Raw genomic sequence first — 18,296 nt, 5'->3', positions numbered from 1 at the left:
CAAATACTTCTTTGGAGGGCTCTCGGTGAGGACCATGTGGAGAGAAACATGTATGTTTGTTGAAATTGTAAATTGTATCCTTTGTGGAATTATTTTCTCCTTTTCTCTTTATTTGTTGACAATTATTTTTAAGAATTTTGTGTGTGTGTATACATGTGTGACTCGGGCTTGACCACGGGATGTTGTTCAGAGATGGGTTTGGGATTGGAGGGAGATGGGGGATACTGGGGGTTAAAAGGGGGTAATTGTTTGATTTTGTTCATGTATATATTTTTTTAGTAATATTAAGAATCAATAAACTGTTAATCACCAAGTTTGGCAAATGCTTTTTGCACCCTGGTGCAGACAGGGGCAGATATTATTTGTACAAATAAGTTGGTGTACCTTATTTGTAGTTAATGAGTTAATAATTAAAATCTCAACTCTCCTTGCCAGAATTGAGGTATACAATTTATAATCTAAGTTAAAGACCAAAACGGGTCTACAGTTTATGAAGAACAATCTTGTCTGTTTTTTCCTTCATTTGGTATCACTGAAATAACAGCCTCCTGCCATGGAGGTGGTAATTCATCTTGTTGCAGTGCAAAACTAAATGTGGATAAAAAGGGTGGAGTAAGCTGCTGTTTAAATGCTTGGAACCACTCTAATAAATCTCCAGGTCCAGACAGATTTACAGCAGTTTTAAGTCTAGATATGGCTTTGTGTAATTCTTCCTGTTATTTCTGTTGTTAACAAAGCATTCTTACCATCACTTATACAAGCGAGTCCAAAAGATGAAAGAGAAACTAATTTAGGAGGGTTCTGAGTCTGGGAATATAATTTCCAATAATAACTTCCAAACACACTCTGGATATCATTTGACATTCTAATTTTGATATAGGGTTTTGAATTTTTAATATACAGGTAGTTGTGTCAGCTTGTGTAATTTTCTGGCTAATAATTTAATAGATTTACCTCCAGCATCATAATATCTCTGCTTCAAATACATTAACTTTTCTATCTCCATAGAACATCTATATCTGTTTTCATTTTCTTAATTTTCTAAATTGGATTTTCCTTTGGATTTTTCTTATTACTCATTTCTAATTGTTTTAATCTATTTTGAAATGTGATTTTTTTCTTCTGAACACTTCTTCAGGTTGGAGGTAATAGCAATAATTTACCCTCTGAGGACCGCTTTGCTGGTGTCCCACGGCAGGTGTCACCTGACCATTATTATTTTCTACATATTGTTAAATTCCAGTCTTGAGTTGTAGCTTAATCCCTTGATTATTTAAAATACTACTATTTGGCGATTAACATTTTTATTGATTCATCTATTAGAAAGGAACAGCAAAACATATATATACACAGAATCAATATTTAACCCTAACTATCCCCCAACAACATCCCAGTGGTCACATAATTATAGACACACAACAGACAAAACAATATAAATAAAAATAAAAAACTAATCACACACCCAGTTTTTCACATGCTTATTCTCCAAATTAATGACTGCCCCATCTCCTAAGATACAGAGTCTGGGGCAGAATAAAATTTGAGAGGCCAAAACCTCGCACATAAAACTCTGAATCCTCAACCAGAACTCTTGAATCTTAACACATCCCCAAAAGACATGGGTTGTGTCTCCATCTTCTGATTGACATCGCCAGCAGGTGGGTGTGTCTTTAAGACCAAGCCTATGCAATCTAGAGGGGGTCCAATAGACTTAAATTGCATAAGGCGATCCCTTGCATCTCTAGATGCAGATCTGATGTTTTTTTAGAATCCTAGCCCACACTCCCTCCTCCAATACCAAGTTTAGATCTTTCTCCCATAATCTCTTAAGAGAAGCTGAAGTTCCATCCCCCAGACTCTGAATTAGCAGGGAGTAATACACCGATGCCTCATGTCCTTTTCCAAAAGCAGTAATCACCACTCCCAGAGTATCTGCCGCTTAAGGGGGATATAAACCACTCCCAAAAACAGTACAGAGCAGGTGGCGCAACTGTAAATACTTATAAAATTGAGATCTGGGAATCCCAAAAAGTTGAACCAAATTTTGAAAGGATCTCAACACTCCACTCTCATATAGGTCACCGAGTGTAGTAACCCCCCTCCCAATCCATTCTGACCAGTAAAAAGGGGACTTGTTGATGCATAATTTGGGGTTCAGCCATATGCTCGAGTCACCATTTAAAAAAATGCCTGAATTAAACAGTCTGGATACTTTTGTCCATACCGAGTTCAAATGCGAGAAAACGGGATGTAACTTCTCCAATTAATTTGATAGAAACGCTCTGCAATGGTGAAATAGGGGCAAGAACTTCCTGTTCTATACAGAACCAGGGAGGGGCTCTCTCAGGTGGAAGTGACCAATGAGCCAAATGGCTGAGACCAAATGCATAATAATAAAATAAAATATTGGGTAGGCCTAGCCCACCTTTGTCAATCGGCCTATGTAACTTGTTGAAATGTAATTTTGGATGCTCACCACTCCAAATGAAGGACTTCGCTATGCTATCAAATTGCTTGAAATAAGAGAGGGGGACATCAATAGGGAGAGATTGCAGCAAGTAATTGAATTTTGGAATACAATTCATTTTAATAACATTAACTTTCCCGATCATAGATAAATGTAATGAAGCCCACCTGTCCACATCGCTCGAAAAATGTTTTTATTAAAGGGTCAAAATTAACTAACTAAATCACACAATTTTGCTGGGAATAAAATACCCAAATACTTAATGCCCTGTAAAGCCGTTATTGGGCAGTACGCTGTCAAAGCCAAAGCTTCGGATTTAGACCAATTGACTTCGTATCCTGAAAACTTAGAAAAGGAATTAATAATTCTGTGGAGGCAAGGCATAGATCTAGTTGGGTCAGAGACAAATAATAAAATATCATCTGCATAAAGCAAAAGTTTATGCTCTATACCTCCCGCCACCACCCCTGGAAATCCTCCTCCTTTCTAATCGCAGCTGCTAATGGTTCCGGGGCAAGACAGAGCAATAAAGGGGAAAGAGGACAACCCTGCTGAGTGCCCCTATTCAAAGTAAAATAATCTGAAATTAATCCATTTGATTGTACCGCTGCTACAGTGTGTCTATAAAGTAACTTAATACAACCAATAAATGTACTCCTGAACCCGTATATTTCCAAAATCTTAAAAAGATAATCCTATTCTACCATATCAAACACCTTTTCGGCGTCAAGTGAGATGGCCGTGACTGGAGTCAATCGCCACAGACCACATGATATTGATGAAACGCCTAATGTTGTCAGAAGAGCTGCGGCCCCTAATAAACCCCATCTGATCTATATGTATAAGAGATATCATAACTTAATCGGTTAGCCAAAATTTTTGACAACATTTTTACATCTAGCTGGATCAGGGAAATTGGACGGTAACTCTTACACTCGCTTGGATCTTTGTCCTTTTTAAGAATCAGACTGATCCGGGCTTGCGTCATGGTTGGTGGAAGCTTTCCATTCTTTAATGATTCCATATAAACTTCTAACAAAAGTGGAGCCAATTCTGTAACATAAGATCTAAAAAATTCAGCGGCAAAACCAACTGGCCACGGAGCTTTGCCTGAAGGCAAGGCCTTAATTAACTCACTAAGCTCCTCCTCATCAATTTAGGGAGTTCTAATGGTTCCACAAATGTTCTTATATCTTCATCAGTAGACAAAGATGTGGAACTATAGAGATCAAGATAGAATACTTTAAAAGAATTATTAATATCAGTGGCTGAGGTAAATATTTCACCACCAGCAGATTTCACTGAGGGAATGGTAGAAAAAGACTCTCTCTGATATATCTTGCCAGAAGCATCCCTGCTTTGTCCCCCAACTAAAAGTATGACTGTAAAATAGTATTATATCTGTATTTCAATCGGGTCAATTCTCTGAGGCCATCAGATGACATTCGGCGCTGCAGCTCTCCCTCGACACTTTTAATATTCCCTTCCAACTCCACGAGTTCACGTGCTTTGGATTTCTTGGTGAATGAGGCATACTGTATGATCCGACCCCTAAGAACTGCCTTAAGTGCCTCCCAAGGCAAGCCCACAGAGGATACTGAGGACCAGTTGGTCTCCATATAAACATTGATTTCAGTCTTTAACATTTGTTGGAAATCAGGATTTTGCAAAAGGGATACATTAAAGCACCAACTATATGATTTCTTTTTCTCTATATGTGGCAACATCTCTAAACTCACCAGGACGTGATCTGAAACTAAAATGTTTCTAATTGAGCAGTCAACAACAGATGAAATGAGAAATTTAGATATCAAGAAAAAAATCTATTCTAGAATAAATCTTATGAACTGATGAAAAAAATGTATAGTCCCTACCAGGTGGGTTCAAAAGTTACCAGATATCTGCAAGACCAAGATTTTTACACATCCTGTGAAGCGTCAATGTTGCTCTAGGGGGCTTACACACTTTTGCTTCACTATGATCAAGGATTGAGTCCATCAATAAATTAAAGTCTCCTTCCAATATTATATCATGAGGGGTACCAGCGGCTTGCAACATCCCTTCAAGATCTGATCAAAGCCCTGATCAACAGCGTTAGGTGCGTAAATATTAGCCAAAATCAACCTTTGCCCCTGAATGTCTGCTAAAACAATAATGACTCTTCCTATTTTATCTTTAATTTGTTTGAGAAATTTGAATTGTAGATGTTTATTTATCAGTATAATGACTCCCCTACTCTTACGTGGACCAACACTAAAGAAAACATGTCCACCCCATATCTTCCCACATTTTTCAGCTTCCTGTGGCAAAAGATGCATTTCTTGAAGAAAGACTTTATCATATTTCTTACGCTTAAGAAAAGAAATAACCTTCCTTCTTTTTTTGGGGTGCCCCAACCCATTAAAATTCCATGTGAAGAGAGATAATCCACTCATATTAACATTTGACATATAGATATAATAAAAAAAAATTGTGTGTCAAAAGCAAGATTATAAAGACCACATTCCCCATTAATGCAACAATCAAACCCCGAACTTCTCCCCGAACAAAACAAACAGAAAAAAGAAAAACGTGTGTGGACAGTGCCAACTGGTGTCAATCACTCTAAACTCAGAAGGTCCATGTATGCATATGAGAGCCCCTGCGACAACTTTGGCATTGGATTGCTCAAGTCCCGTGCTTCTGCACAAATTTTGTGAGGCAAAATTACATAACAGAAAATACTTTGTAAAACAGACCCCAGCCAACAGGCAGAATAAACACAAAGAACATGTAGATTCATTCACAGAACTGTCTTGAAGGTGTGTTCCTCCACAAAACAAACTCCAGCTGATATAAAGCTGTTCAGTTTCCTCAGACAGACAGACAATTGTTCAGTGAGCCAGCTGTTATGAGTGCAGCAGATGACGTAATCATTCTAATGTCCTTTGAAAACACTCCACAAAAACAAACTCCAGCCAACAGGAGGCGTAAGCACAAAGAAAGATCAGATTCATCCACAGCTGACCCGAAGCAGTATTATTCAACAAAACAAACTTCAGCCGCTAGGCGGAGCCAGCACATAAAGAAATAAAACAGGCATCCCGGTTCCTCGGATGATCAAGTGTCAAATTCACTCGGAGGCCTTGTAAAAAAAATACACCATGAATTACTCAGTCCGTCAACTTTATAAAAGACGTCCTTTATGTGAGCATGTAGATATTTTGCGGTCATCCATAGTGTCCATTCTCAATCTGGCTGGGAACTTCAGTGTAAAAGCGATCTTCCGTCAATGCAAAAGTTTCTTGGAGTGTCATGCCACAAAACATACCTCAGCCACTAGGCGGAGCCAATGCAGACAGAAACAAAAAATGGTGCCCAGCTTCCTTAGACGGTCGAGACATTGAACAGAACATTTAAATCTCCTCCACAAATAAAGATTCCTTGTGATTCAGAAGCTATCCTTTCAATTATGTTAAAAAAGGGAACATTTACTTCATGGTGGAGCATAGACATTGAAAAAGTTTTAAAAGTACCCTTTATTCTGCCACATATCAATATATATCTCCCTATTATCTTTAATTTCGGAAAGAGTTCATAGTTGAAGGAATATTCCGGGTTTAAAACAAGTTAAGCTCAATCAACAGCATTTGTGGCATAATGTTGATTACCACAAAATTTTTCTTTAAAAAAAAGCAACAAAGGAGGTTACAGTGACATTATATACTTCTAGATATTATAATAGGTACCCCTATGTCCAGCCTTATATGATGCTGAAAAAACATTTTTATTTAAAACCCATCCGAGTCAATGTACTATGTTCCACTTAATTTAGGTGCCACGTGTAACAATACGAAGTCAATTTTCTCTCTTTCTAGTTTGGTCAGAATTTTGCTGCTCTTTACCAGATTAAGAATTCTATTTACATTAAATTATGCAACTTTTATCTGCTCAACCACCTTCTCTGTAATGTTGTCTCTTACTACTTGGTCTAACATACGTATGTACTGTGACATCTACCTTAAATTTAACAGTAATGAACATGAACTCAACACATAAACAAAATAATAAGATAAACAATATGACTTCCAATTTAGGGGTCATATTACATTGGCCCTTAATAGAGCATTAATGATTACATTGCTCCATGGGATATGCCTCTTACTCTAGAGATGGGCAATGTGGCTTCTTTGTACAAAAAAAAAAAAAAAAAAATGTTTAACTTGTCCCAATTTGCACTTTAAGTCTAGTTTTTCTCCACATTTCGGGGAGTAGAACATGAAGTCAGATCATTACGAAATATCCGCTCTATTAGTGAGGTAGTGATCGGAATTCTGGCTGTGATCGGAAACCCTCTTTTTTTTTTCCATGAAATTCACTGCTTCTCCAGCCAAGTTGTACAACATTGTACCCTTCTTGCAGAACACCCGTTGCCTAGCTCAGTGGTTCCCAAACTTTTTTTAAACTTCGGCACCCCTTTATAGTGTTTTTTTCCCCCACGGCACCCCAACCACTGAAAAAATACAGTTGAAATCAGAAGTTTACATACACCTTAGCCAAATACATTTAAACTCACAAGTCCTGACATTTAATCGTAGAAAACATTGCCTGTTTTAAATCAGTTAGTATCACTACTTTATTTTAAGAATGTGAAATGTCAGGATAATAGTAGAGAAAATTATTTATTTCAGCTTTTATTCCTTTCATTACATTCCCAGTGGGTAAGAAGTTTACATACACTTTGTTAGTATGTGGTAGCACTGCCTTTAAATTGTTTAACTTATATTTTGGGTAGCCTTCCACAAGCTTCTCACAATAAGGAATTTTGGCCCATTCCTCCAGACAGAACTGGTGTAACTGAGTCAGGTTAGTAGACCTCCTTGCTCGCACATGGTTTTTCAGTTCTGCCCACAAATTTTTTATTGGATTGAGGTCAGGGCTTTGTGATGGCCACTCCAGTACCTTGACTTTGTTGTCCTTAAGCCATTTTGCCACAACTTTGGAGGTATGCATGGAGTCAATGTCCATTTGGAAGACCCATTTGCATCCAAGCTTTAACTTCCTGTCTGATGTCTTGAGATGTTGCTTCAATATATCCACATAATTTTAGTTTCTCATGATGCCAACATGATGCTGCCACCCCATGCTTCACAGTTGGAATAGTGTTCTTCGGCTTGCAAGCCTCACCCTTTTTCCTCAAAACATAATGATGGTCATTATAGCCAAACAGTTAAATTTTCATTTCATCAGATCAGAGGACATTTCTCCAAAAAGAAAGATCTTTGTCCGCATGTGCACTTGCAAACTGTAGTCTGGCTTTTTTATGGTGGTTTTGGAGCAGTGGATTCTTCCTTGTTGAGCAGCATTTCAGGTTATGTTGATATAGGACTCGTTTTACTGTGGATATAGATACTTGTCTACCTGCTTCCTCCAGCATCTTCACAAGGTCCTTTGCTGTTGTTCTGGGATTTATTTGCACTTTTCATACCAAACTACGTTCATCTCTAGGAGACAGAATGTGTCTCCTTCCTGAGCGGTATGATGGCTGCGTGATCCCATGGTGTTTATACTTGCATACTATTGTTTGTACAAATGAACATGGTACCTTCAGGCATTTGGAAATTGCTCACAAGGACTTTTGGCTGATTTCTTTTGATTTCCCCAAGATGTCAAGCAAAGAGGCACTGAGTTTGAAGTTAGGCCTTAAAATACATCCACAGTTACACCTCCAATTGACTCCAATTAGCTAGTTAGCCTATCAGAAGCTAATTGGCTAACTGCCTAAAGGCTTAACATAATTTTCTGGAATTTTCCAAGCTGCTTAAAGGCACAGTTATTTTAGTGTTTATAAAGTTCTGACCCACCAGAACTGTGATATAGTCAATTAAAAGTGAAAACATCTGTCTGTAAACAATTGTTGAAAAAATTACTTGTGTCATGCACAAAGTAGATATCCTAAACGACTTGCCAAAATGATTGAAATTGAAATCTGTGGAGTGGTTGTTTTAATGACTTCAACCGTAAATAAACAAATATGTGACTGAAAATACTCCTTTATTTAAAAAGTTTAATATTGAATAATTGAGTAACAAATTAAATTAAAATAATGTAGCCGTCAAGCATTTCTCCTAGACATCCGTTTCAGGTTTTTAAAGTAATTATTCAAGAGCTAGTAATAAAATAGACTAATATACTAGAGAACAGAGTCAACAGTGCTTTGTTTTTTTTTTGTTTTTTAGGAACAGCAGCAATTAATAATTAAAAAATTGTGATATAAAAACATTTAAAAAAGTAATTAAATGAAAAAAAAAAATTTTGTGTGTGATTATTAGATACACATTAATAAAGATTCGATTCAGTCAGAGTTTGACTGAAAAGCAGAACTGTTACTGAAATGTATTGGGCTGAAAAAGCTAAAGCTGAAGTTATCCAGCCAAAGACAGTGAGTGCTTTTCTCTTTTTCTTGTCAATATTGTCGTTTGATAGGCTTAAAGATAGGCTAATAACAGCTGCACCATGTCTATTAGGCTGCATTTACACATCGCACAGATCGGATATTTTGATATACGATTTTTGTCATGTCTATATCATGCAAATACATTGATGGCTTCCATTAATATCACGCCACGGCACAGATTTTTGTCCAGTCTGTTAACACTCCTGTAATACATTAGCATCTGTGTTCATATTCATATCGCATCAAGAAGCGCATTTAAATGTTCATGCGCGCAGCTTCATTTATTCAGAGAAATGAGCACTCTATAGAGAGCACAGGCACATACGCAGGTCAGCATTTAAAACGCTTGCAGCTGTAGACAAATAGTGTGCAGGAATTGAGTCAGTACTACTGGTACATTTAACTTGTGGCTATTAAAATATGAAACTGAGCAGAAATTTCGCGGCACTCCTAGCAGCACCCCAGAGACCCTTACCTCATTATTATAGCTACAGTTCTCAATGAAGTCAGATAATGTCAGACTGCTCAAACATTCCGAGACCCGACAAATGGCAATTGTACATGTTGACAGGATTGAACAATGATGAATTCCAACAGGGTGAACACATTGATCCGACAAAACCCTACAACTGTTGGATGTTGGCGTTTCATGGGGCAGTATAAATTGGTCTTTACACTACAAATGTGATGTGGTCACATGCCTTTCTGACTACCTCAAATTTAGTTATGAGTTATTGAATCACAAAACCTTTTGGACCCCATTTACACCTGTATTAAGCACCACTTGTGAATGGATCTTGATACTAGGTGTAAATGGGGTCATGCATTCACATTATCAGTCTGTTCACAGCAGAGAAAATGTCTGATAAGGTAAGGTAAGATAAGGTAATAAAAAGAGAAAGAATGTAAAGCAATACTGTTTCTCCATCTAACCTGGGGAGAGATTTACAGTATGATGCATGCCACTGCACAGTACAGATATCAGATACATAAAAAATAAAAAAACCTCTACCAAACAGAAAGTATCGCAGGGGTCCTGCTACAGTATTATTACCTGGGGTCCAGGAGGCACTTCAGAAACTGGAATACCAAATAGTCATCCTGCAGACACAGAGTTCAACATCAAAATATTATTTACTTCACTTTCAAATGGATTGCCCTCTTGTGGAATTGCAACTTGCCTATGCAAGTGTTTCTTGCAAGTGATTCTTGTGCAAGTGCTTCAAAACCATACAAGATTAATTCAGTATAAAGAGTGAAACTGAAAAAAGACCACATGACAATGTGGGATCGAAAATTTCAAGGAAAAAAAATTAATAATGAATAAAAATGTGAAATTAATAAGAAATATTTAAAATTCTGCACTATTTCTAAGTCACTAATCAATTAAGCAAACTTTGTGACATTGACCATGTTTTCTCCTTTGTATGGAAGATCACATTTTGTTTCTTCTATTGCAGTACACAAAATGCCCTTGGTGGAATAACATGGATCATCATGTTTTGCACAAAACTGTGACATTCATGCCAGTTTTAGTGTATTGTCATTACAGTAAAAGGGGGACATACAGTGGCCCCAAAAAGTATTAAGCTGAACTTAAAAATGCATTAATTCCTTCGCAATTGAGAACAAAACATCAAACCAATTGGCATTTATTGTAAAGTAATATATAATAGAGATATAAGCACACTTTTCAAGCAGAATATTTAACAAAAAGAAGCTTGTTACATTTCAAATTATAAAACAACAGATATATGGTTTAAAATTTAGACAAAAAATTATTTGGATACTTGCTAATGGCTTCATTAAAGATGACAAGTTCAAGTATTTTAGTTTTTAGTTTGCAATACTTTCTTTGGCAGAACTTCTTGACAACATCTGGGTATAGAATTGACAAGTTTCTGTAAAAACTGTGCTGAAAGTTTCCTCCAGATTTCAACCACCAAAGCTTTCAATTCATCCTAGAACATCGACAATCTGACATTTTCTTCTCCATTGCATCCCATAGGTGCTCTATAGAGTTTAGGTCAGGGCTCTTGGAAGGCCATTCTAGGACCTTAATTTTCTTTTTTGCAAAGTATTCTTTCAATAGGATGCCAGTTTGCTTTGGATCGTTATCCTGTTGAAAGAGCCACTTCTGTGTCTTAAATAATTTCTTCAATGATTTCTGCAAGTTTGCATCCAGAATTACACTTCAAGGTTCATGATTCCATCAATGAACACAAGCTCACTGACACCACTGTAAGAGAAACAGCCCCAGACTGTGACGTTTCCACTTCTGTGCTTTACAGTACCCTTACTGCAGTGTGGCTGTAATTCTTCCCCTGCCCTTCTCCACAAAAATACTATGCTATCAGATACATGCAGGTTCAATTTGGACTCTTATAATAAGACATTAGAGGTCAACTGATATATCGGTTTTGCCAATTAATTGGCACTGACAACAGATTTCTGGAACTATCGGTTATCAGCAAAAATCCACACCGATAGTTTTTCCCCGTTGCGTCCGGTGCTGGAGCGGCTGGGAAGAGTCCGCTGTCATTATACAGTATGAGAGCAGCCTCTAGAGGCGAAATAAAATAAAAATCACTTCACTGATACCTTGTGGTGTTTGTTTTGTAGGTGCTACTGGTTGTTTAAATCAGTTTTACTATCAGAAATAATCAATAATTAATTGTTCTTAATTATGGAATGATCAAATAACAATTAAATAACTAAATAGAATTTAACTCATTAAACTATTCTCCAGAAATAATCAATAATTAATTGTTATTAATTATGGAATAATCAAATAACAATTAAATAACTAAATAGTAATTAAATGGAATTTAATTCATTAAACTCTATTCTCGGGGCACCACTCATTGAAAAGAGAAAAATGATAGCAAGTTACTGATTGAGTCTCATAAAACAAAATCTACCCTGTAGGTTGAGTATCTTAATTGTTAATCAAAATAATCAAAAAAGGGAAAAACCAGTTAAATTATTGGTATACAAATCTAATAGTAATCTAGTTACAGTTAGTTTCTAACACCAATAACATAATAGTACTCTGAGGTAACTTGGGAGTTCTTCACGTGGCAGAGGTTGGCTTCAACACAACATTCAAACAAAAACAAACAGGAGTACTTATTTTAATATAACAAGATTTATTATAATCAAGCAGTAGTGAACACAGCCAATACTATCCGAATATAATCCAAAAATAAAATCAAGGATATCCTAAGCTAACAGTGGAGCTATATGCTAGTGTGTGTGTGTGTGTGTCCAGGTGTGGTAACAAAGGAATCAAAATGGAGGATCAGGTTCAAAATGGCGGGTTAAATCCAAAATGGAGCTGATACCACGTGAGGTGGAAATGAGTGGACACACAAAGGAACTGACGAAACAGGCGGGAGAATTTGGTTCACCAGCCTGAGTCGAACACAAACCGAGGTGCCGTTCACTCAATGAATATCAGTGAGAGAGAGAGAATGAGAGCGAGAGAGAGAGGAAAAATGCATGCAGTTTAGTTAAGGGTAACCGCTCGTAACAGCGGGACTGAATTACTAGTTCAGATCACTCAACAAAACAAACGTAACCCCAAAAGAAACTAAAACAAATCTCCCAACTCGAAGCAGCGAGCAGAGTTTAACATACAAATATACTCAAAACATCAGCATTTAGAATCAAAAATACGATTTAGATTCACAAGAAAAATCACAGTTTCTAAACGAAATCTGCCCAGATATCAAGCCTTACTTGGGAAATCCTGTGTGATTTCAGTAGGTTTGTCCGTTGGAATTCCTGTTGCATTGAGCGGTCAGGAGAAACGGTCTAGATGGTACCTTGTCTTACACTCGTCTGCTTTATTCTTCGGATCCAGCGATGGAGAAGAATGCAGAAAGTAGTCAACGTTGAATGAAAAAGAGGGAGAAGGGAAACTGGTCGCCTTTCCGTTTTTTCAAAATAAATTCACTGTTGCTTTACAGTGAAACTGAACTGGTTGATATAAGTATACTATAAGACTTGAACAAAGCTAAGTTAATCTTACTCTATCGTGGCCAAATGGTGAGGTTAGAAAAACGTGGTCTCTTTGTTCTCAGTCCAAACGGAGGGAAAACTCCTTCAGTACGTGCACAGTACAGATGTCCCTTAACAGCCAGGCAGAGCTTAGCACAGAGAGGCCGAAATTCATCTGTCCGCGGGTTTTGTTGACGAGATGACGTCATCGGTCGTAGGCCGCTCGACCAATGGCGTTTGAGACTGAGTCTTCGCATCCAGTTGTGAATTTGTGAAGGATCCTGGGAAACTGAGTTCAATGTCTCTCCTTTTGATCATAGAACAAAGGGCCATGCGGTCTCTGCTGCCATTTTAAGTGGGCCAAGGCCCTACAGTTTTGACATGTGAGACTACACTCTGCATGGAGTGGAACACTTCAGATGCGGATTTAAAAAATCAACAACGAAAAGGTATGTATACAGTACACTACAGTACACGTTGTAATTTGTTGGCTAGATGCTGCATTAGTAGAGAACAGCATATGTTTGCCGACAAGGCTGAGAGGACGCTAACATTAAAACTAACCTCAAGCGGTTAGAACAATGTGACAAAAATACACGCAAGTCCTACCCAAATGTTTAAATGTCACGATTGTTACCATCTATTAGCATTATTTTACATCCAGCTAGTCACGTTTATGCATTCATTGGCCAGCTAAGTTGCATATTTAAAGCTAGTGAGGTGAGAAAGCAAATTACTATCTTCATGCAGCCAAGAGTAACGTATAAACAATCAGAAACGCATCTGATTTAAATGAAAAAATTTTATCCTCACTGTAATACAATGACTTCAGATCGATCACATTCTTGCGCTAAAAAAGGCTAGGCACAGCGCAACAAATACAGTTTAACAGAAAGCAGGTGTCTCAGTATTCTTTTAAAGTTCTTTTTAATTAGACAAATCATCTAAAAAAACAGCGCTCCTGCACGAGACACTGAATAAACAAAAACAAAGACGTTCGTCTAGCGCACGTTTACACAGAAAAAGCGTTCGGTTTGAACAGCCCCTTACAGCTGGTGGAGGTCTTTGGCCATTGGATCTTGCTCTCTTATAAGCGTTTCTCAGAGTAAGCAATGAGCTGTTTAAATGCTTTGTCAGGAAAGATGTTCAACTTGGAAATGTGTGTCTCGAGATCCTCGCGTTTGGTTCCAGTCTGTTGTGTTCTGTCTGTTTGAACAGCCCCTGGCCTGGGCTCATAGTCTGAGTCACTTCACCACCGAGTTCAGCCAAATACCACTGCTATCTGTGAATATTGCTACTCTACATACAACTGTACTGAATAATAAAACAATGTAGTATTTCGCCGTTATTATGAAGCTTGAGTCTAGAGTAGTAGGAATCAGTGCAAGTGTAACACCATGTGAACTGTCTGTTGAAGAGTTTTCCCCCTTCATTTTACTTTTGACTTAACATTTGAGAATATGGACTAAAACTTTTTATTTATTTATTTATTTATTTTATGCACATTAGTTGAAAATGAAATGCTCTTTTTTAACAGCCAGGATAGGAATGTTCTATGCAATAATATAATGGTGCTGAATGGTTTATGTATTTATTGCGCCCTCTTGTGGACAAAGGAAGCAACGTCAATTAAAAAATCAGCTGACTTTAAAGTTTGAATATTAGTTCATATATATTAATATTAATATATTTATTTCATTTAAAAAAGTACAATACATTTTCATGGCTCAGTCAGTACTGTTTATTTTTGTAATAAAGTTCAGCACTATTTTACTTTGAGTGTAATTTTTCATTCAGTATCAATTTTAAAAACTATCGGCTGATTAATCGGATATCAGCAGGTACTGCCCAACTTAGTTATCGGTATCGGTAAGCCATTATCAAGTATCCAAATAATTTTTTGTCTTAATTTTAAACCATAATTCTTTTGTTTTATAATTTAAAATGTAACAAGCTTTTAATTGTTAAATGCTCTGCTTGAAAAGTGTGCTTGTGTTATCTTTCTTTACAATAAATGCCAATTGGTTTTATGTTTTGTTCTAAAATGTAAAGGAATTCAAGCATTTTTAAGTTCAGCTTAAGCTTCCAAATACTTTCTGGGGCCACCCTATCCTATCAAAAATAAGAAATTCTGTGAATTCATGTAAATTTCTAAATTCATTTAAATTATTATGATGAAATAGTTACCATAAAGTTCTAGTTTATGGTTTTCAGATAGAAAAATGCTAAATAGAAGCATTGTCGCAAGTGGACCAAGACTTTTGAACCTCACCGTATCTTGCAGTTGAAATGAGTTGTCATTAGACAGTTCACATTCCAGCAAATGTTTCTGTTTAAACTAACACTAAATCTGGACTCACACCAGATCAACAGGAGGAGCAGACTGAATACAATTACATATAATAATGCAGCTTAATTTGAACAATACTGTGTAACTGATACTTTGTTGTAGGCTAGTTTTTCTGAAATATTTGGAAAGTTTGAGAACATTTAGCATGAAGACATCATCTCCAGTGACACAAAACAACGCAACCCTGGGCATGGTTAGGACCTGGTGTAAGTCACTTAAAATCTTCATCAGTTTGATCTTTATTCTTCTCGTCATTATCATCATCAATTTGCTACACGCTTTCATGGAAACAGCACTAATGTTATTCTCACACTACTCTGTGACTGTTAAAAAAAAACTCTAACACCCATTTATTTTCTCTTGTTCCCTCTATATTCTTTTCATTGGTGCATGTGTTTGCACAAACACACTTTTCAGTTAGCACCTTTCTGACAGTGTGTGAGAGATAACGCAAACCCAATTACACACAGCACTGCAGATAGAGCCAAATCAATTTACTGATACACACACACCTGCCTCAGGGGGTGCTCCTCTCTCCCAGATATACAGTACACTGACACTATCTTAAGATGAGTGAATAGGAGCTGAGAGACAATGCACACACATATATACGCACACAAAAGAGGAACGAAATACACGTAATACCATGCTGACAGGGTCTTTTAGTGAGGCTTCCTTTATAGTCTAGACTGTCCTTTAATAAAGTGTGTGTGCAGAAGTGTGTACGTGAGTGTGTGCATGCTATCATATCTCTCAGTCTCACTTTTCTACACATGTGGTAATTGAAACTGAATGTAACAAAATTATGAAAAGAGGGGAATGGATTTGGGAAACTATGCATGCCGAATATAAATATTCATCTCCTGTTTGAGCATCACTACTCAACATGTCTGAAATATGTGTGCCTACTGCGAGGAATATTCAATGGAATATTCAACAAGTCAAAATAGAGACTGTAACAGAGCAGTCAAAATAGCGACTGCTGACATAAGATATTGTCAGGACAGAGGGACAAATGACTCGTACCTGCAGAGCTGTGATGATAGACTGCACTTCACCTGCAAAGTGCATCACCACCAACTCTGTGGTCTTGAACAAGTTAATGCTGACCAGGTCCTGCAACAGAGCAACCATGATAGGACCCAATCAGAACTCATCAAATCAGTCAATCAGCTTTCAGTAGTAGAAGTAGTATTTATATCTAATGTAAACTGAAAGTAGGCATATCAAGTGGGGGAAACTCACTAAGAATAAACTGTGCCCACAGATAGTGTTGTTTATTGCCTAAAGGAATTATGTATATCAGTTTACTCTCCAAACCAAATTTCAGTGCTGAACGCGGGCTGGTTCTGAGTGCTAGGTTGTGCAGAATGCAGCAGAATACCACAATCTGGTACACTTTACTGAGACAGCACAACATTCCTCTGCCACTATGATACAGGCACCTGATTTGGCTCTTTAGAAGGTCAAAAGTGCACTTTCCTTTGCTGCGCTTCTGGAGATATGCCTGGTTAAAGTGCTCTTCTCTTTCATTTGATCATCATCTGATGATAATTGCTGCCATGATCAACAGAAACATACACAAACATCGTTCTGCTTTCCAAATAAGGAAAAATGTATCCAAAAATTAAAATCCTGCCATTTTTCTTCTCACTTCATGTCGTTTCAAACCTATTTAACTTTCTTCTTCAGAACACAAAACGATATATTATTAAGAATGTCATAAATCTAATATGGCACAAATGCAATGCTGTGTCATGTCAATAACATCAAACCTCTGTGGTATTGCACATCTCATGACCAAACGTCATGATGTCATAGTACAAGAACCAATAAGGTTTGATGTTATTGACGTGTCATGTTTGATTTGTGCACTTTTTACATGAGTTTACAAAAATTTTATTCGATCTGAGAATGACAACATTTATTTTGGCATGTTCATCATACAAAGTGATTGTATGCCTTCAGAAGACTTGGAAAATGAAGCACAAGTAGCATGTATGACTTCAAACATTTGGATGCTTTTAAAAACCTGTTAATCAAATGCTGTGCTAAAACAAGTTTAAACTTTGCTGGTTACGAGCGGTTAAAAAGGAAATAACATTCCGAACAAAATATTTGAAAAAGTGAATACATACACAAGCACGAGAACTTCATGGATCTTCTTCAGTGTGTCTGATATCAACATGAAGAGACACAGAAGACAAGTCAAGTCATTTTTATTTGTATAGCGCCTTTCACAACACACATCATTTCAAAGCAGCTTTACAGAAAATCATGCATTAACAGAAAATGAAAATGTAATATCTATAATGTCTTAGAGTCATCATTGTTTAGTTTGCTAAAATACGATTGTGAATTGTGTTTAAAAATAAGTAATTAAATAATAATTGTATTTAGAAACCCATTGAGCAAGCCAAAGGCGGCTGTGGCTAGGAACACAAAACTCCATAAGATGTTGGTTGATGGAGAAAAATAACCTTGGGAGAAACCAGGCTCATTGTGGGGCCAATTCCCCATCTGGCTAACATCATGAATATAATGCCAATATTACTTAATTATGTATAGTGCAAGTCATCAGGCCCGGCTTCTGACAGCTATGCTAGGGAGGGCTGGGGGATATCATAGGTGGGCATTTGGGATGGGGGAGGGGTTACACAAACTACTAATTTAATGTCTTTAATTGGCGTAACATGGTGTAACTGTCAAGATAATAAGACCCAATATAACTATATTTTACACTTTTTCCCCATATTAAAAAAATATATTGAAATAAATAAACTGATAAACATTGTATATAATCATACACACGCACTTAGTTTACTAATTTTAACCACTAATAGTTCTAAAGATAACTAATATTGGCATTATATTCATTTTCTGTTATAGCATAATTTCATGTACAGCTGCTTTGAAACTATGGCTGTTGTGAAAAACGCTATACAAATAAATTTGACTTGACTCATAAGATTGAAGTAATGCAGGTAGTATCAGGTAGCTGATGTGGAGGTAGAGGGAGATATTTGATAAGAGGGAGCCTG

The 18,296-nt window shown here is 37.0% G+C and overlaps 2 protein-coding genes across 2 annotated transcripts in view; both read right to left on the bottom strand.

Moving 5' to 3' along the window:
* The window catches only part of LOC127444918 (uncharacterized), a 239,234-nt gene that overhangs the window by 168,760 nt on the left and 52,178 nt on the right, over positions 1-18,296 (bottom strand). The gene's annotated exons all lie outside the window — the stretch shown is intronic.
* LOC127444745 (vacuolar protein sorting-associated protein 8 homolog) overlaps positions 1-18,296 on the bottom strand; it is a 151,736-nt gene that overhangs the window by 127,554 nt on the left and 5,886 nt on the right. Inside the window, exon 2 of the mRNA XM_051704307.1 lies at positions 16,282-16,371. Coding sequence (XP_051560267.1) covers positions 16,282-16,371 — 90 coding nt within the window. The remainder of the gene's footprint in view (positions 1-16,281; positions 16,372-18,296) is intronic.

The sequence above is a fragment of the Myxocyprinus asiaticus genome, chromosome 8 (assembly GCF_019703515.2).
Source record: "Myxocyprinus asiaticus isolate MX2 ecotype Aquarium Trade chromosome 8, UBuf_Myxa_2, whole genome shotgun sequence".
Taxonomy (NCBI): Eukaryota; Metazoa; Chordata; class Actinopteri; order Cypriniformes; family Catostomidae; genus Myxocyprinus; species Myxocyprinus asiaticus.
Note: the sequence above shows the minus strand (reverse complement) of the source record. Positions and strands in the feature narration are given on the sequence as shown.